Genomic DNA, 20,505 nt, shown 5'->3' with positions numbered 1-20,505 from the left:
CTCCCATTTGCTATCTGAGTGACTTGGTCAAGTTACTGAGCCTTCAAAGACCTCACTTTCCCATAATTACAAACAACAGGGTTGGACTAGATGACCACTAAGATTCCTTCCAAAAATGCTTGTTGAATTAAGCTGAAATGGAAGGAGAAAGGAGCTAACATATTGTCTAAGGAAGTGATAATAAGATGCCACATGTCAAACTGCACCAGAACCAAATTAAAATATAATTGGGAAATGTTTAAGATAATGTTAATGTTGTCATTTTTTAAATCAATATGTCTATGTAGGGATCCATTTCTATTTGAGTTAGACACCTCTGATATAATGAACAGAGAGGTGTCACTCGAGCAGCAAGCATTCATTAACTATTTGGAAAGAAAGAAATGGCAAACCACTCCAGTATCTTTGCCAAGAAAACCCCAAATGGGGTTGTGAAGAGTAAGACATGACTGGAACAACTGAGCAACCACAAAAACTATGTTCTAGGGTGGCACTGAATTTAACACTAAGGATACTAAGAAAGGCAAAAAAGTGCCTGCAGGAAGCTGATATTCTAATGAGACAAGATAGCATGTAAATAACTAGGTATATGCAAGACAAAGATAGACAGAAGTAATGGTAGAGGAGAAGACTAGGGCAACTGGAAAAGGCCTCCAGAAGAAGGTGAGATTTTTACTGAGTCCAGAAGGAAGGCAAGGAAATTAAGAGATGAAGCTGAAGAGGGAGATCATTCTTGTAATGGGGGACAAAGGTGTGGAGCGGGGGGATGGAGTGTCATGTGCCAGGAATAGCAGGTTGGCCAATGTACCTGGATTGTAGACTGTGTGGAGAGGACGAAAGAAAGGATTGGAAAGGTAGGAAGAGGCCAGGGTGTGACTAGCTCTAAATACCTAACAGAGGACTTTATATTTGATCCTGAAGGCTAAATGAGAGCCACTGGAGTTTACTGAATAGGAGGAGATAACGTGAGGAGACCTACTCTTTAGGAAAATTAATACAGGCAATTGAGTTTGAGGATGGGTTGGAATAAGAAGAGAATTGAGATAGGGAAATTAATGAGAAGGCTATTGCCTCAGTCCAGGTGAAAGGTGATGAGGGCCTGAACTAAAGTGATGGCTACATGAATAGAGAGATGTTATGCAAATAGGGAGAAGGGACCAATACCAGGGATATTGTGAAGGTGGTTTGGCCATGGATTAGAAATGTGGGGTGACTGAGATTTAGGAACTGAGATTGCAAGCCTGGGAATACAACAGCAGGAAAATGATGGTGCCATTGACCGAATAGAGAAGTTTGGATAAAGAGGAGGGTTTGTGGGAAAAAATAATGAGTTCTGTTTTGGACATGTAGAGTTCGAGTTGCCTATGGAACTCAACTATGGCTGCCTATGGAGTATGCCTCTGGAATGTCCTGTTCAAGATGCCCCAAAGGCAGGAAGACCCAGGCACAGAGCTTGCCTTTGACACTCTAGCTGTGAGGATATAAACAACCTAGTTAACCATTCAGTGTTCTAGAAAGCTCACTAAAACTATGCTCTGGGTGGCTAGTGGCCTATCTGCATTGGTGATGGGAGTTTCCACATTAGGAAACTGATGAAATCAAAGGTCTAGACCGCCTTTTTCAATGCTCCCCTCCCCCAGTTATCTGACTAGGGCAGATACATGTAAATGAAAGTATGGCATGCTGGAGAAAAGGACTGGTCTCAGACTTTAGAAGACCTGAGTTCAAGTCCTGACTCAGATATATTCTGGCTGTGTGACCCTAGGTAAGTCACTTAACTTCCCAGCACCGAGACAGCTCTCTAAGACTAGAAATTACAAAGGAGGTTCTGATCTGTACTAATAGAGAACTCCCTATACTAATAAAAATCTTAGGTATAGTTTTTTTTAAAGAAACCTAACAGTGGTAACCTAGTGCGGTACAGAGAAGTTAGAAGCTCCATTTCTGGCATTTACTTTGTGACCTTGGGCAAGTTACCTAACTTTCCTTGCCTCAGTTTGCCCATTTGCAAAATGAGAGAGTCACCTCGTCCAACCTCCTGAGGTCCCTTTCAATTCTTATGGTGTATGAACTATGCAGGGCTACAGTCCGCCACCAACTCTGCCCAATAAGTTCCATGTTTCTTTAAATTTCTGCCATGGCTATGATTGACTCACCATCCCTAAAAGTGACCCTAAAGGCTGAGCCAAGGGCTGTTGGCATCTTCCTCTGCCACGAGTCCAGGCTCATCACCACCTGCCCCTTCCCACTTCACTTAGAATCATTGCAGTTAATTAATCACATGCTAATAACCCCAGACTCCTTGGCTAGAATGTGAATATAAACAGTGGCAGCTTTGGGGAGGGAAGGCAGAATTAGTGTGGACTTTGGGGAGGTGTTCTCCCATCCCTTAGCCTAACAGGGCTCAGCTGCCTATTTTTGTCCTTTAAAAACAACCATGGCTTGATGTAGAATGCCACGGCTTTTGACCGACCAATATTTCATTATGTCATCCAGGGGCCGCGCAAGGAGTGTGTGAAGGAGATGAACAGCGGCATGGCGAAGAAGCAGGCCTGGCTTCTCAAGAACAAAATTAAGGCTTTCTATGCCGCAGTAGCAGCAGACTGCTTTAGGGACGGTGTCAGAAGTCTCCTTCAGGTAAGGCCAATGAGTGGAAAAGTGAAAGACAATTAACACCGAATGTTAATGAAGCTCTAAAGTGAAATGGTCCAGCCAGCCAACTGCCGAGATCAATACAGATGATTCGGGATTTGGAAGGAGTCTAGTCCTAGGCACCAGCCGTGATGAAAGGATGCCCAGGGTTTCGGTGTCTTTGAGTTGCGAATGAGAACAATGGAAAATGGGAAATGAGGTTGCCTTTGGCCACCATAACACAATCTGCGCCCACACATATTGAAATGCAAATTTTTTCCGATAGTTGGCAACATTCAATATCCTATTAAAACTTCAAATTATTTTTGCATTTCATACTATATACAGCATTAAGAGTTAGGCATTTTATTCCTTTTTTGTGCAAATGATGTGAAGGCAGCTGCTAGACTCGACTAAATAAATGAATGATGATCTGCTGTGTTAAATCTCACAGTCCGCCTAAATTATTTCCAGAATATTTAATGAAATTTAATATTCAGAGCTGCTCAAGACTGAAGCACGCTTATTTTAGTTCTCTGGATTCTCCCTAGAGCCTTGACCTTTTTTTGCCCTTAGTACAGAGTAAATTAGTAAGTCTTTGCCCCACACCTGTTATCATGAACTACAATTCAATCCATTTAATACAAAAAGCATTTATTATGCACCTACTGCATGTAAAGCAAAGTGATGGGTGCTAGGGATATAGGATGACTTAGGACAGAAGTCCTCCCTTCAAGAAATTTAGAGTTTAGAAAGAAGAAAAAGGCACACATTTAAGCACCTACAACATAAGTTAGAAGCTACAAAAAGATAAATTTAAGATTACTTCCTTAACGAGTACCTAAAAGTATCTGGGAGGTAGTAGATTCCTCATCCCTGGGGGCTTTCAAGGAAAAGCTAGATGACTACTTGTTAGATATGTTTTAGAGGGGATTCTTTTGCAAGTTTGGGTTGGGCTAGATGGCCACTGAAGTTCTTTCCAGTTCTGTGTATCTGTGACAATATACTAATTGTAAAGGAGAGATTCAAAGTGTGAAAAATTTAGAGAGGAACAGATCACTTCCACCTGTTGGGATCAAGTAAGACATAATCATGGAAGTAACATGTAAGTGATTCTTGAAGGAAGAAAAGGATTTTAATTGGCAGAGATGGGAACAGAATTGTTAGGAATTGGCAATGATATAAGCAAAGGCATGGGGATGGGAGAGAACAGGATGAGAATGGGAGGGGACTGCAAACGGTCTGGAATTAACTGGAATATGGAGTATGTGAAGGATATAACTGAGAAATTAGGATGGAAAGGTAGGTTAGTCAAGGAGGGTCATGAATGCTTATATAGGAAATTTATACTTTAAGATGTAGGCAATAGAGAGCTTGTTTTTTATGTGATCAGAGGAATGTGGGTAAACTTAAAGAGAGGGGAGCTAGGGACAGAAAGACCAGTTAGGAACTAGAAGTGGTTGCATTGTGGAAGTGGAAAGAGTAGAAAGCAGTGAAGAGAGTAGATCAATCAATAAAAGTCTTGATTAAGTACTTACTATGTGCCAGGAAGTATGCCAGGCACTGGGGATGCCAATACAAAGAATGAAACCATCCCAGTGTGTAAGGAGGTAATATTCCAATCAGGATAGAATTGATGTTGTAAAGAACTATTCAACAGAGCTTGGGAACTAACTGGATTGGGGAGGTGGGGGTAGGGCAAGCAAAGTAAATAGAGATGACTTGGACGTTTCAACTGGAAAACTAGGATGATAGTATGCCGTCAAACAGAAATAGAGAAAGCAAGAGGAGGGATAGATGTTGACAGAAAGATTATATGTTCATTTTTGGATCACAGAATTAGAGCCAGAAGGTAACTTAGATGTCACCTAGATCAACACCTTCATTTTACAGATTAAAAAAAACTGAGGCACCTAGAGGTTAACTGACTTGCCCTTGCTCAAACAGTTTATATTTAACAAAACCAAGATTCAAACCCTGATCCTTTGACTCTAGATCCAGCCCTTTGCCCTCTGTTCATACAGAGGTGCTGATGGAGCCTTCACGTGGAGATAGCCATCAGGCAGTTGGAAATATGAGACTGGAGCCCTATAGAGAGTTTGGGGATAGTGGCACAGATTTAAGAGTAATCTGCCTAAAGTTGATGACTAAAGCCCTAAGAGTGGATAAGGTTAAAAAAAGAGAGTGTAGAAGGAAAAGAGAAGATTGCAAAAGGGAACAATGTGGGGAAGACCCACATTGAAAGGACAGGAAAAGAAAGAGTAATCAATGAAAGAGACAATATAGAAATACTTAGGGAAATAGAAGGCAAATCATGGTATCACTATGTCATAAAAACTGGGGAAGGAGAGAATATCAAGAAGGTGGTCAGAGGGAAAGGGAAAAAAACATTTATTAAGCACTTAAGTGCTTTACAGGTATCATTTCATTAGATGATTCGACGAACCCTGTGAGGCAGGTGCTATTATTCCCATTTTACAATTGAGGAAACTGAGGCAGATAAAAGTTAAGTGACTTGTTCAAGGTCATAGCTAGTATCTGAGGTCAAATTCAAACTCAAATCTTCCTGACTCTGCTCCCTCTAGTAGCTTAATCAAGCTTCTCAAATGCTGAAAGTACTGGGGAAAAAAGCCATTAGATTTTGTGATAGTCATTGATAATCTCAGGAGGAAAAGTTTTAGTATAATTGGGATGGAAATACCATATGCTTGGCACTCTACCTCTTTTTCTCCATGTCTTTGCATTGGCTATCCCTCACATCTAGAATGCATTCCCTTCTCACTTCTGCCTCATAAAATGCTTAGTTCCTTAACTAGAACCGTTTCATTGAGAGGGGAAAAAAAGAAGGAAAGAAGCATAAGGGAACAAAAAGAATGAGACAGAGAGAGAGAGAGAGAGAGAGAGAGAGAGAGAGAGAGAAAGAGAATGAATTTAAATAAAATCTCCAAACTAGGGAAAGGGAAGGGAAATAGGCATCAGGGTTGGGGAAAGAGCCTATGAGAACAGAACTGCATCAAAGTCATTCAGGAAAATCTAATTGTGGGAACAAAGTACTAACCTAAAAGAAGAAAGGATTTTTTTTAAATCTTAGAAAAAAGAAAGTCTACACCTAACACACACTCCAAAAGAACTACCTAATAATGAGACATGACAAAAGCAGTGCAGATATAACATGATTTTTCAAAAGATTGAGCATACTTAGAATGGAATTATAAGTCCTTTTTGAGTTTGACAATATAAATACAATTAGCAGACAAATTCTACCAAAACAGGGGCATTCAAACTAGCCATCATGAAGCAATGCATTCTCCCACAATATTTCAGGTCTTGGAAACAACAGTATAGACTGTAGGTATTACAATGCCAAGGACCTTAGAAGGAAAGGTAGAACTATCTAGGAATGTTCCTAAGGACAATGTCTGGAAGCAGTTTAATAAAACTGTTGAAGACATATTAAAGATTATATAAATGTCCAGCTGGTACATGCAGCTGAAAAGTCATTAAACTAAATTACCCAATTAAAGGTAATGACAAAGAAATACACAGAATGGAATTTGGAAAACAAAAGGATATCAGAAATTCTTGATACTCTAAATCAACAATTGAAAGAGAAAGTCCAAAACCTGGGGCAATAGAAGGATTCAAAGCAATTCGAAGGTCAAAATAAAAATGGAACATCAATTTTAAAAATCAGTCACTAGAAGTTGGAAAAGCAAAAAAAAACTTAGAGGAGAGAGAGAAACCCAAAAGAGAATGTAAAAAATTAAATTTCTCGCCACTTTAATAACAACAGTAACAACAACTGCAGCTAGGATTTATATAGCACTTTAAGGTTTGCAAAGCACTTTACATGTTTATTCTTTTAACCCCCACTACAACTCCTCCATGTTTTTTGTTCAGTCGTTTTTCAGTCATGTCCAACTCTTTGTAACCCCACTTGGGGTTTTCTTGGCAAAGATGCCAGAGTGGCTGAGTGGTTTGCCATTTCCTTCTCTGGCTCATTTTACAGATGAGGAAATGGGATTAAGTGACTTGGCCAGAGCCACACAGCTAATAAGTATCCGAGGCTAGATTTGAACTCATGAAGACAAATCTTCCTAACCCTAGGCCCAGCACTCTATCCACTGGACCACTTAGCTGCTCCCAAATCCCTTGATGTAGGTGCTATTATTAGATGAAGAAATAAAGTACAGAGGGGTTAGTGACTTGCCAAGGGTCACAAAGCTGTTAGGGATCTGAGGCAAGATTTGAACACAGGTCTTCCTGGCCCCAAGTCCTGTGCTCTATTCGCTGCTTGTCCATCTATATAGTCAAAAGAAGTCCTACCCAAGAAAAAAAGCACAACTTGGATCAGATTTGAAACAATGAGTTTGTGTATCCAAGGGAAGAATGGTTATATCAAGGAAGTGATTAAAACACTTATTTCCCTTAAAAAAAAACTTGAAAGCAGACGATCTGAATAAGATGTATAACTATTGAATCAGATACTTCAGAGAGGTGCACAAAAAAACAGCAATGTACTTTACCAGTTTCTCTTCTGATGCAAGTCTGTACCAATCGTTCTTCACAGAAGATATCACATATTTATTACCAAAACATGAGAACACCAGTGGGCTATTCAAATACAGGCCAATTACATGGAAGGATGCTTTCTACACAGGGTGCACAGCTCGTTTCACTAAAATCTCTAAACATTTATAAGAAAATGATATACTGACTGATGAGAAAAGGAGTGTTTCAAAACATCCCTGGGGTATAAAGGGAAGCTCATTATCAATCCAATGATTAATGAATAAGATCCCCCACTTTTGCTGCCTTTCCTTGATTATCACAAAACCTTTTACTCAGTTCAACATGGCTCAACCATGGACAGCAAATACATAAACTAGGTTCTAGCATAATGAGAGTATGAGAATATTTAATATTTAATATCCAGATGGAAAATACTTCCCTTTTTCAAACATACCACCAATACAACATGTTCTATATTTAATAATTATATTATACATAACAATTATATAATACATAACTATATCTTTAATAATAATTTATATTATATATATTATATACATGTAATTTATATAATGCTTTATTATAAAGCATAGCATCTTCTGGGTAGAAAGAGATTAACCTGTCCATACCCTTGGATCCAGTAATTCCACTAGTGGTCACACACCCCAAGGAAGTCAAAGAAAGGAACAGAGATCCAACATATGTCAAACTATTGATCGACTAGCACTCTCTGCGGAAAGCAAAGAATCAGAAACAAAGTGGGCGCCTATCGATTGGAGGATGGCTAAGAATGTTATGATATGTAAATATAATATGTTATTCAGTAGGAAATGTTAAAAATAAGGAATTCAGAGATACATGGGAAGAGTTATATGGTCATATTCAGAGCAGAACAATGAAAAGGATCAAAAGAAAAATATACATAATGACTACAACAGTGTAAATGGAAAGATCACTAAAAGGAAGCCAAACTCTGAGTAAATGAAAAGTCAATGAAGCTCCTGGATGGTAGATAATGAAACACACCATCTTCTCCCACTCTGTAGCAGAGAAGTGGACAGAATGTTATATACATTGTCAGATGTAGTCACTCTATCACATATTGCTGTTTAAATAGCTTTCATTCGCATTAGGAAGCATTCGACCTGGAGGGGAGCTAGAAAATAATTGTGATATAAAGACAAAAGGCATCCAATAAACTATTTTTTAAAAAAAGGAAGGAAAGCTCTAGCTGAAAATATTCCTGGCACATCCCTATTCTTGACTTTCTGAATTTTTGTATTCAAGGGAGTCGGAAGTCAGGACCACATCCAGATACTGTAAATGTTAGTGCAGGCAGGATAGGAAGCATACAGGAGAATGCAGACTCAAATGACAGTCTTAGAGATGAGGAATAAAGTGTCCTTAAAAACTCCCTTTTTATTGCACCTAAAGAGAATGCACCAAGTCACTCACCCAAGGGGAATAATTTCTAAGGACCAGAAAAACTATTATCTCCTAGTGATCCTCTCATCTCTTTTTAATTTTCCTAACCATGGCAAAAATGTATCATTGCAATGGGTTACTTTTTAAGCAGCTCCTCTGTGCTGAGAAAGCCAACATCCAGCCTAAAGCTGTTCATAAAGGGAGTTTGATATAGAAAGTCAGCATTTCTGTCCCATTCATCATCATTGCTTACATATAGCATGCATATATTTTATTCAAACTTTGCTTTTTCAACAAGTAATCCTAACCCATAGAAGGAGCCTGCTACAGTGGCTAGAGGGCCAGCCTTCCTGGCAGAAAGATCTGGATTCAAATCCTACTTCAAACACCTATTAATTGTGGAACTGTGGATAATATCTCAGTGCTCTAGTCTAGAGGTGTCAAACCTGAGTGTGGCCCAAACCAGATTAAAATGTAAGTGGGAAATACTTAACAAAATAAATACATAAAAGAACATGGATTATCTTTGATCTATCTAGGATGGCTTTTATGAAGGTATTTCAGGAGCCACTTTACCTAAGACTAGAGGATGTTTATGGGGCAGCCATGTGGTGCAGTGGAGAGAATCCTGGGTCTGGAGTCAGGAAGACTCCTCTTCATGAGTTCAAATCTGGACTCAGACACTTATTAGTTGTGTGATCTTGGGCAAATCACTTAATGCTATTAGCCTTAGTTTCCTTATCTGTAAAATGAACTGGAGAAGGAAATGACAAACCACTCCAGTATCTTTGCCAAGAAAACCCCAAATGGGGTTATGAAGAGTCAGACATGACTGAAAAATGACTGGACCACAAAAAGGGGGAGCTTATCAAAGTAAGTGGAGATGGAAGATACTTAGTTATATGACAGTGCTGTGAGAAAGTTTATAAACAAGAATGGGACAATGAATTAAGAGGACTCTGAGTCAATGAACCAAGACAAGGTTAGGGGATATCCTGAGCATATGAGAACATCACCCATGTGAGATAATCCATGGAGTGAAGATCTGGTGCTCATGGATAGAAGCAATTTAAAGGCCCTGGTGAAAGGGATGCCAGGGTCAAATAATGTATATCGAAGAAGACAACTTCTGCAGCAGAAATAAAAATCAACCAGTGCTGAAAATTGGTAAGGAGGAGGTTGCAATTATTCAGATAAGAACCGCTATCACTGTCGACAAGGCTATGGGAAATAGGTATGGTTAGGACACTGAAGGATATTTATTTCAATGTTTCAGTAGATTTGGGATCTCACTGATATGGGGACAGATTGCAACCAATGCATGCCTTCTCATTCTATGGGATTCTTCTTCATGTCCTTTCATAAATCTAGAGAGGAACTCCTCAGTGCACAGGAGGCCTTCTTCTAGGCCTTTGTACTGTGAATTCCATTACATCATCTGGACCATCCATCTGTTATTCTTTGTTCTTCCTATGAGACCAATCGACCTCGCTTTCTGATCAGGCATGTAACAGGTATGCAGCCTAGTCCTTTCCTCTTATTCATGGGGATGTGTATGCACAAGAGGGAATATGCTTCTGGAGGAAATGTACAAGCTACAAGGACAGGAGACAGAGATGGAGAGCTATACATGGACCTGGCGAGAGGCTTGTATGGCTACATGACCCATGCAGGAAATTGTGTGTATCAAACACCTTACACGAGACAGATGCTGGGATTATAATTGAGTCATATCAAAGAAAAACTACCCCACAGACCACGTCCTTGGACTTGGAGACGTCAGCATAACAGGGAACAAAATGTACCAAGAGGCAACTTGGACCTATCTCAGGAGGCACCATAGCACAATGGAAAGACCACTGGCTCTGGAGTCAGTGGATTCAAATTCTGACTACCTTAGTTTCCTCATGTATAAAATGAGGACATTGGACTAGATGGCCTCTGAGGTCCTTCCCAGCTCCAGACTGATAATCCTTTATTGGTGATGTGATTCAAGTGGCCCAGTAGGTACTAGGGCCAGAGGGGTGGGCTGCTTGACAACCTCCAGAAAATTGTCTTGACAGTAAATGGACTCTAGAGCCTACTTAGCGAGTTTGGGGGAGTTAAACAAAACCTGCCCCATTGTCGATTTTTGTTACCCTCAATACATGTAGAAAATGGAGGGCCTTTCGGAAAAAGTAAAACAAGCAGATGCTGATGTTCCCACGTTTTCCATGAGTGGGGGCATTAGCCAGAGAGATTTTGTGATGGACTCTATCTACACATGGGTCTGTTGTGTCAATACTCATTCCTCTTTACTGAATGACTTTGTGAATGCTCTTCAGATGATAGGAAGATAGTGATGCTTTTCCGAATCCTTAATTCCCAGTCTCCAAGACTATCCATTTGGGTCTGCATTGCCCTTTTCATTTCCTGTCCTACGCAGACACACATTTCTATCATCTGTATACAGTCCCAACTTGTGACTTTCTTGAATATGGAAATTCAGACATCTAAGGATGAGGTACACCCTTAGGAGTAAATATTAGCAACTTTGCCTTTTTTCTTTTCAAAAATACATTTTATTTACATAGTTTGTCTTTAAATCACTGTTATGTCCCAGCCTTACTCCAGATTGAAATCTTTCTTTTGATAAAGAAAACCAATTAAACAAAATCAATTGCAGTGACTGAATCTAACAATGTATACAGCATTCTGTCCCAAGAGCCTCTTACTTCTCTGCTATAAGGGGGTAGGTGTGCTTCACTGTCTCTTCTATGGAAATCTCATAGACAAATAAGTTACACGCTGCATGAAGAAGAGGAAGTGGTGCTAAAGATGCAATCAAGAAGAAAAGTTGGAACAGATGCAGGAAAAAAAAATAAAGAGAATCATGCTGGATGTGACAGTCAATCAACAAGTACTTACTATGTGCCAGGCACTGTGCCAAGTTCTGGAGATAGAAAGAAAGCAGTGTCCTTGCCCTTTAGGGGATCACATTCTAATGGGGAAGACAATATGCAAACAAAATTACCTATGAGCATACACGATATATCCAAAGTGGAATGGGGTAATGAGGGCTGAGGGCAGTGAGATGGTCAGATTTGTGCTTCAGAAAAATCACTTTGGCAGTTCAGTGGAGAATGGATTGGAGTAGGGGGAGACAAGGCAGGGTGACCAACTACAAGGCTCTTGCAACAGTCCAGGCACAAGGGCTTGTACCAGGATGATGGCTGTGTAACAATTTTGTCATCACTGAAGGATCTATTCTCAAGATATTTGAAAGTAGAGAGCACACCAAATGATTCTGAAAATGAAATCATAAATAATATTATTACTGAGAACATGAGTAACTAAAAATTCATATGTGTACATGCTCATCTCTATAAAATTTGCATGAAAATGATCTGCCTCTATGTCAAGGGTACTCCAGATGAAAACAGGAAAAATAAACAGGTATACTTCTGCAAACGATTTACTTTTTTGAGGAAGGCTTCATCTTCAGAGTTCCACAACTAGCTGAAAAGGGTAGAGAATACAAGTGCTGGATTTATTATTGATTGCTGAGATCATATAAGGTTCTTTTATATAAGGAGATCATATAAGATATATATGAGACCATATAAGGTTCTACAGAAATGACTTTGTTCAATAGTCCTGATTATCATCATTAAGCATGGTATAAAACAGATATACACTTGCCAAAGGTATCCATCATTGTCATGGAGAATGTCCTGCACAGAGTCAAAACAATAGAGAGATTTCCTATAGATGGAGGGGTCCTCCAGATGTTCCTGTTTGCAGCCAAAGTTGTACCAGTTGCTTTATCTTCCAAAACATCTGTGCTCTCCTTCTTCATTTCACCTCAGTCATACACAGAAATGGTCATACCTCTGATCTGACCGTTATACCCTATAACTATACCAATGATCTAGAACTCTTAAGTTTACCTCTATGACCTTCACAGCCATCTATTGTCCAATCTCTTCTTTTATCTCACCACTCCCAGTCTCCATAGTGACTATAACCCCTAGTTCTCTATCCCTCCTTGTTTTCCAAGGTTCATTACCCTTATTATAGCTGCGCTTCCCATCTTTCACGGTCTTGACCATATTGTTGACCAATTCAACCATATGTCTCCAGTTTTCTTTGAATATTTTGTTCCTTTGTCCTGTCATCAGACACACCTTGGCAAACTTGATCCTGGGTCATGGCCATCATCTGCCTTCTCTATTCCTACTCATATGCTATTGAACACTCCTAGATAAAGTCACTCAACTCCACCAGATGGGTTTCCTACAAATTTGTGCTATCTAATCTCAGTTGAGCCTTTACTGATGTATAGCAATACTTTTATTTGCCCCCTTGTTAGCATTCTATCACACTCTCCTCTGTGACTATTCCAAACATTCTCTTCTCTTCTAAGATCTTCTTTGCTCCTCCTCCCAGAAGATATCTCCTACTTTACTGATGAAATAGAAGCTATGCTTTTCTGTCCCACTCTGTACCTCCAAACTCCTCTTAATTCTGTTATCTCCTCATTTTCTCTAGTCTTTGATGAAGAGGTAAACCTCTACTTGCCTAGGCTAACCCCTCCACTCATAGCTGTCAATTTCATAAATATTATATTGTTAATGGATGGTAATAATGAATTGAGTTTGGGACATGCTGTGTTGAAAATGTTAACAGGATATCCTGTTTGAGATGTCTAACAGGCAGATGTAGATGCAAGACTGAAAGTCGGGAAAGAGATTAGGGATGGTCAAGTAGATATGAGAGTCATATGCAAAGAAATTATAACTGAATCCATGGAAGATTGATTCCAAGTGAAACAGTAGAGAGGGAGAAGACAAGAGAGCCCAGATCAGGGTAGAGATGAACAAAGTTACTTCAAGTAGATCTACATTTAGACTAGAGAGATTCTAATTACTCTGATTAAGCTGGTGACAAATATATTTCCACATATTTCTATCACTCAAATCAACTTCAAAGTATTAACTGATGGAACTGGTATTCAGATTATGTAACCAAAAGGGAATTAAGTGTATGTATAGATACCAATTGGAAGATTTGGAATTGGTGTATATAGTGTACTCAGCAGAGTAGATTTGGTTCTGGAAACATGCCTCTGTTCCATTTCAACTGCTGCCACAGATTCATCCTTTAGTGGCCTTTGCATGTCAGAAATCTAAAGATGAACCTCATTACTAGCGACATTACAGATGTTACAATTGGAAACGAGCTTGGTACCACTCTGTTACAATAAGCATGCCAGCCACTAAACCAACCCTCTCTTGATTTTAAATTATTGAACCATTTTAATGAGTGTGTGTCAGAAGAAATGCAAATGAATGCTAATTTAGAAAAGCTACATTTCTGTCATCTAAAAACCATTTATGGCTGAGATGATTTAGAACTAATCTTTCTATTTTATGCTTGGGTACGGGCATGAAGGACACACACTAAAATGTAATCTAATCTTCGAAATCTCTAGAACATTACTTCAGTGATCTTTGGACCATTATTTCTCATTTGCTGCAGTGTTTTATATGTATGGTAAGGAGTGTCCATGTTTTTATGTACTGTTTAGGCCTCAGGCTTGGGCAGAATGAAACCAAACACTATGGTGATTGGATTTAAAAGAAACTGGAGGAAAGCTCCCCCTGCAGAGATCGAGAACTATGTGGGAATTATACAGTAAGTGATGACTTTTAAATATATTCCTCTAAAAAAAATAAAATCCAAATTAGAACAGTGATTAAGACATGCATGTGCCATGTTAAATTGCTTTTACCTCAAGGAAAACATAATCTGAAACTACTCTGGATTCTCAAAAAAAAAACAACCTAATGATAACATCATATGTTCCTAGGTCCTAGAGGAGGTGAAGGCTCTTCCATTCATGCCACCTTCACCTTTAGCTTCAAAACAGAAAAAGTTGGGGGTTTTACCCAATAAAACTTCTCTATAGAATTATTAAAGAGATAGCCGGGTCAAATGTCAGTCCTAGCTCAGCCTCCTGACTTCTTCTGGATCTTGAATGACTCACTTAATATTCCTTTGCCTCAAGATCCCCTATGTAATAAGAAAACACCTAAATGCTGTCTCCTTCTGAAGGGTGCAAGTATTAGTGGGATGTGAACTGATTTAGGCATAGGATTTTTTATGTGATTATTATAGTATTGGTGGAATATGTCTAATGTAGCTATTGCTTCTCCCTATTGACAAAGGAAGTATAGTAATCAGGGTAAGAGCTTCACAGGATCAAATCTTATCATCACAAGATGCTACGTGATAGTAATTTCCTACAACTTCTCACCTAAGTCAATACCACAACCCAAGAACAGACCAAATCGGCAGAGCTATCCAGAGACCCATTTCTCTACAAGGCAAACATATATAAAACAGTTCTCACTGCACTCCCATAGGCAGAACTTGACAGGAAGTCACATAACTCATAAAGGGCATAAACCCTGTCACCCACCACCACCATGAGCTGCAGCGCCAAATCCGAGTCTTAGATGAAGCCCCAAGTCACCACTCCTCCACAGGGTTAGAATTATGCTCTCCACATCCTGTGTCAGCAGAACTTCCATAGTCAGTTTACAATCACCAGTGTGAGTAAAATGTTCACGTTGTACTTTGTAGACTTCCTCTGACTCTTCTCTCAGATGCTGTCAGTTGCTGGTGGCCCCAACAGGCCACCAACAGGCACTTCCCCACACCTATAAATTTCTTCCTGATAGTGACAGTCCCTGCTCTTATTCAAGGGTTGCAGCAATCATAGTCCCCAAATTTCCCTGTAATTGCTGATACCTCAGTACTGACAGCCAATGGAGTGAAAGGCCCCCTTTAAAAACAAGAAACGCAAAGACCCTTTGGTTCAGTTGTCTGATTCACACCAAAGAGCACATACTCCAGAAGTTCAAAAGAGGGAAATTTTTTTTTCTTTTCTTCCCTCTCCCAAAAGTTTATGGGAAATTAACTGACTACTTCTTATAGCTACTGGCCTAATTTGTAATAGTCATAGTTCTGGGAGGGTGGGATTTGAGTTTTTTCCCCCTGGCTTGTATATCTAAGGAGGACTTTACCATAGGGTAACGGGAAGCTATAGTGCAGAGTACACTCCAGCATCCTTCCTGGTCTAAGCCACCAAGCTGAAAGGGTTCCTACCATTTTGTGTACTGTGTGTCAGTGGCTAGGCAAGTCCTGTCCTTCTACTCTGTGCTAGGGACTATGATAGAACCAGGCCATTTGTGTAAAGAAGAGAGCCTTCTGTACATACTGAATACTTCTTAAACTAGTCCAATTCCTCACCCCCTCTGCTGGATTAGAAATCAAGATGACAATTATATTTGTAGCCATACATCAGCACTCTGCACATGAAGTGACTTTAATAACATGCCTATGAATTTTTTAACTGAGAATTTTGTCCCTTGGTGAACTGAAAAATATAAGGTTAAGTTCTTCACCTTCTGAAATTAAATGTACCATTTACTTTGTCTGGACCTCATCCATTTTGGATACTAACTGTTATGAGACAGATCAGTGACTTCTCTATTAGCTGAAGTACCTGAGAACTGCCTAAGAGTCACAAGAGCATAAGTAATTTGCCCATGGTCACACAACTAATATGTATCAGAAGCAAGACTTGAACCCAGCTCTTTTTGACACCAAGACTGGACCACACTATCCTGCCTCTCAATCTCACCCAACAAATATTTATTCAACAGAATAAACTAAAATAGCTCATTAATCATTTCCTTGACTGAACCACACTCCCCAAACTTCAAATCTGGGTACCCCCTTCTGCTATTGTGTCCCTGCTGCTGCTTCTATTACCTGAGTACCTGGCTTGTCATAATATACTAAGATCCTTTGCTTTTTTTTTCCTACTGCCCAAAGGGAACAGACAGTGTGGGACGATTCTCTGAGCCATGTACTTGCCAGCAGAACCAGGGGTTGAATTTTCTCAGAGGTCAATTCCTACCCTGATTTTTCCTATCTGAATGCTACTTCCTCCTGCAAACTTGGGTAGGTGCACAGACAAGTAGAGATTCCCCAGAATTTTTCACTCCTCCCAGGGAGTAGTCGAATGTTCCCCCTTACGTAAGATTCCTGAAAGAGAAAACAGCACAGAATCTCACAAAACAGGGTCCCAATAACCTAGAGAAACTGTCCTGCAGTTTCATCAGTAGGCACATCTAACCTTACAATCAACACAGTTCTGTTTATTGGTGCTCACTGCCATCTGGCCGTCAGCTAATGTATGACAAGGCTGGGCTCAACAAACATCATTTTGTCATGTTTAGGGGCATCAACCCCCAGCTGACAATCTGAGACAGGGCAGAGCTTTGAAGTGTCTACTGAAGCCCTGCACAGTGGCAACTAGTAGGACGCAGGGACAGGTGGCCAGATAGATCGTTACACAATAGAGTCACAGAAACACAGAATCACAAAATGGCAGAGCTGGAAAGGATATTAAAGATCCTCAGAATGATGCTGTCCTTTTAGAAATGAGAAGACTGAGGTTCAGAAAAGATGCAAGATGATTTGCTCACTGTCACACAGAGGCTAAATGGTACAGCTGGTATCTGAATCTAGATCTCACAATTCCCCATGCATTCTCTTCCCACCATGCATTATCTCGAAAGTACTTTCCAGCCTGAACATTCTCTGATCTTAAATATGGGAATGCGTCCCCTTTTTTGGCTACCTTTTGAAGACCCAAGTTCCCATTTTTCCAAGATAGGAAAATGGACCTAATAATCCTATGATCAATCCAGTTTCTCATTGATTTTTATTGATTGACTAAACTGGCTCCTAACTGATCCATTTGTCTCTCATGCTTGACGTAAGTCAGGAAAATAAGGGATAAGGAGAAATTTGGAAAATGAATCATTCTTTCTTGCCCATCCTCTGTAGGGCTTTTACCATATCATTTTTAATCACTTGACAGTATTAGCATTTGTGAAGCCTATTCAATGATATCAGCTTAAAATGTCTCTTCTGGGATAAAACAATGATTTGATTTGATTTGATTTTCAGTGACGCCTTCGACTTTGAGATCGGCGTCGTTATTGTCAGAATTAGCCAAGGGTTTGACATCTCTCAGGTTCTACAGGTACAAGGTAGGTACTAACACATACTTGCTTCTTAGATGGAAAGTATATATTCAGACCTCCCCCAAATAGCAGTTTTTCTCTATTGACTTATAACTGTAGCCCTGGTCCAGCTAAATGCTAGAAATATAAGCAAAAGTTAAAAAGTTATCAATTAAGAGAAAATGCACCTCCGTTGGTGGTCTTACCCTGATTTCCTTATTCTTAAATGAGATCACTTATGTTAAATAGCCCACGTCATGGCTAGTTATTGTTATCAGTCATATACAAAAGCCGGGGTTCTTGACTTGGGGTCCAGAGGCATCCAAAGGATCCTAAGATAGATTTCAGCGACTCCATGAACTTAGACATGACAAATGTATAGATAACTGTATCTCAATATGATGTTTCCTTTGTAATCCTATATATTTTATTTTATGCATTTAAATACATTATTCTGAGGAGGGGTTCATAGGCTTCACCAGATTGCCAAAGGAGTCCATGACATAAGGTAGTGTTAGAGGCATCGTAGCACAGTGAATAAAAAGAGCCAGTCTCAGAATCAGGTTCTTGGTTCGAGTCTTAATTCTGACATGGACAGTTCTGTACTCTGGACAAGTTGCTAACTAACTTCTCAACTCTTCAAACAACTCTAAAAGACTATATGTTGCTTTGTAGTTGCTCATCTGCATTGGCAGAAGGGATTTCTTCACTGGGAGTTCTCCACTCCAGCAAAATTACTGGACCAGACCCCCCCCAAATAAATGCATAAATAAAGAATAACAAAGCTTCAATACTGCAAATCTATGATTTCAGCATGTGTGCTCCTCCTATTGGGGCGGCTAGATGGTGCTTCCTGAGTTCGAATCTGACCTCGACACTTACTAGCTATGTGACCCTAGACAAGTCACTTAACCCTGTTTGCCTCAGTTTCCTCATTTGTAAAATGAGCTGGAGAAGGAAATGGCAAATCACTCTAAAATCTTTGCCAAGAAAACTTCAAATGTGGTCAAAACATCTGAACAACAGCAATACTCCTTCCACTGATATAAGTGAAAACCCTTCTGTGCCTTAATTGATGTAATGTTCAAGAAGTTATTGCAAGTAAAAAAATCCGTTGCCCTGCAGCCATTGGGATGATAGCCTCTCTAAACTTAGGGGGGCTACTTGTCTAACAAGAGATATCTAACCTATCATCCACCCACACTCAGAGCCTTTCTAGGATAGTAGGACCTGACAGATCTTAAGCTCTATTGACATGGCTTTTGATAAGCTAGGATCTTCTTCGTATCATAACCAAGTACCAGAGGGGAATTTTAGCAGTAGAATTAAAATAATAACAATACTAGCAATAACCAAATTTTAAAGCAAGAATTATTAAAAAATAAACATCATCAGTTAAATAATCAACTAAAGTAATTTCTGAAGACTGTTTCATAAAATAGAGATTAATCCATCTCTTGCAAGAAAAAAAAAACAATTTTGTTTTATGAGTCCACAATTTGGTTTGCAGCTAATATGGAAATAGGCCAAGATTGATCACATAGTCAAACAGTAATCTAAAGGAGTAGACAGAAACACTAATTCTGATTTGTGACTTCTGCTTTCCACTGAAAATACACTTTCTTTTTTTATTCTTGAAGTACAAGCAAACCTTTAATGCACAATACAAAGGCTCTGACCTCTGTGACCTAATCATATGATCCAGGACTGCATGTCTTTTCTATTCAGCTGGGGAGGTGGGGAAAAATACATGCCATTTTGGGGTGCATGTCCAATTTGCCTGTGGCAAATTTGATCTGGACAAATTATTCCCATTATAATGGAAGGGATCATAGGATCACAGATTTAGACCTGAAAGGGGCCTTGAAAGCCATAAGATCCAACTTTCTTCTTTTATAGATGAAGACACTGAAGCTAAGAGAAGGTTAAGTAACTTGTCAAGGGACACACAGCTAATAAGCACCTGATGTAGGACCTGAACACAGATTTTCCTAATTCCAAATATAGCATTCTGCCCACTATACCACCTATTATTAAAAGAACTTGTAAATCTTCTGAATGAACCCTTGGGGAAAAATATTAGGAATTGGGTATTGAGAAGATAAGTTTGAAGTATATTGACTACATTATTTGCAACAATGGATCAAGGGCTTTACATACCAAACCTGGACTGAACAGTTAATTAGACATAATTTGTATGTGAGAGGAAGGGAATGGAATAAGCATTTCTGCAGTATTTACTATTTGCCAAGCACATTTTACAAATATTGTCTCATTTAATCCACACAATCCTAATAGGTAGGTGCTGTTACTATGCCATTTTACAGTTGAGGATACTGAGGCAAATAGAAATTAAGTGACTTGCTCAGAATCACACAGTATCTGCAGCTGGACTTGAACTCAGGTCTTCCTCACTCTAGGGTTAGTGCTCAATCCACTGTACCACCTGCTGTCTGTGGTGTCAGCCTCTATGTTTTCTTTTTCCCTTTCAGTACCTTGGACACAAGGACCTAAGGTGCATGCTCTCTCTCTCTCTCTCCCTTTTCCTCTCTCTCTCTCTCTCTCTCTCTCTCTCTCTCTCTCTCTCTCTCTCTTCTCTTCTCTTCTCTTTGTATTTCTCTGACTTCGTCTCTTTCTCTCTGTGTGTTTTTCTGACTGTCTCTGTATTTCCCTCCTCTGTATCTCTTTATGCTTTTGTGTCTCTGTCTGCCTTTCTGTCTCTATCTCTCTGTTTCTGTCTCTCCTCACTCTCCATCTTTCTCTGTCTCTCCTGTCACCAAAGGTAAGATATTCGATAAATTCATTAATTCATCCACATCAAGGTCTTGTAGGGTTAGTCCCCTGGAACATTTTC

The 20,505-nt window shown here is 39.5% G+C and overlaps 1 protein-coding gene across 3 annotated transcripts in view; it reads left to right on the top strand.

Annotated features, from left to right (window-relative positions):
• The window catches only part of SLC12A1 (solute carrier family 12 member 1), a 130,470-nt gene that overhangs the window by 74,873 nt on the left and 35,092 nt on the right, over nucleotides 1-20,505 (top strand). For all 3 annotated transcript variants that reach the window (XM_036735330.1, XM_036735328.1, XM_036735331.1), the window contains exons 17-19: nucleotides 2,497-2,637; nucleotides 14,138-14,244; nucleotides 17,596-17,678. In XM_036735330.1, coding sequence (XP_036591225.1) covers nucleotides 2,497-2,637; nucleotides 14,138-14,244; nucleotides 17,596-17,678 — 331 coding nt within the window. The remainder of the gene's footprint in view (nucleotides 1-2,496; nucleotides 2,638-14,137; nucleotides 14,245-17,595; nucleotides 17,679-20,505) is intronic.

The sequence above is a fragment of the Trichosurus vulpecula genome, chromosome 8 (genome assembly GCF_011100635.1).
Source record: "Trichosurus vulpecula isolate mTriVul1 chromosome 8, mTriVul1.pri, whole genome shotgun sequence".
Taxonomy (NCBI): domain Eukaryota; kingdom Metazoa; phylum Chordata; class Mammalia; order Diprotodontia; family Phalangeridae; genus Trichosurus; species Trichosurus vulpecula.
This window is presented reverse-complemented; position numbering and strand designations above follow the sequence as displayed.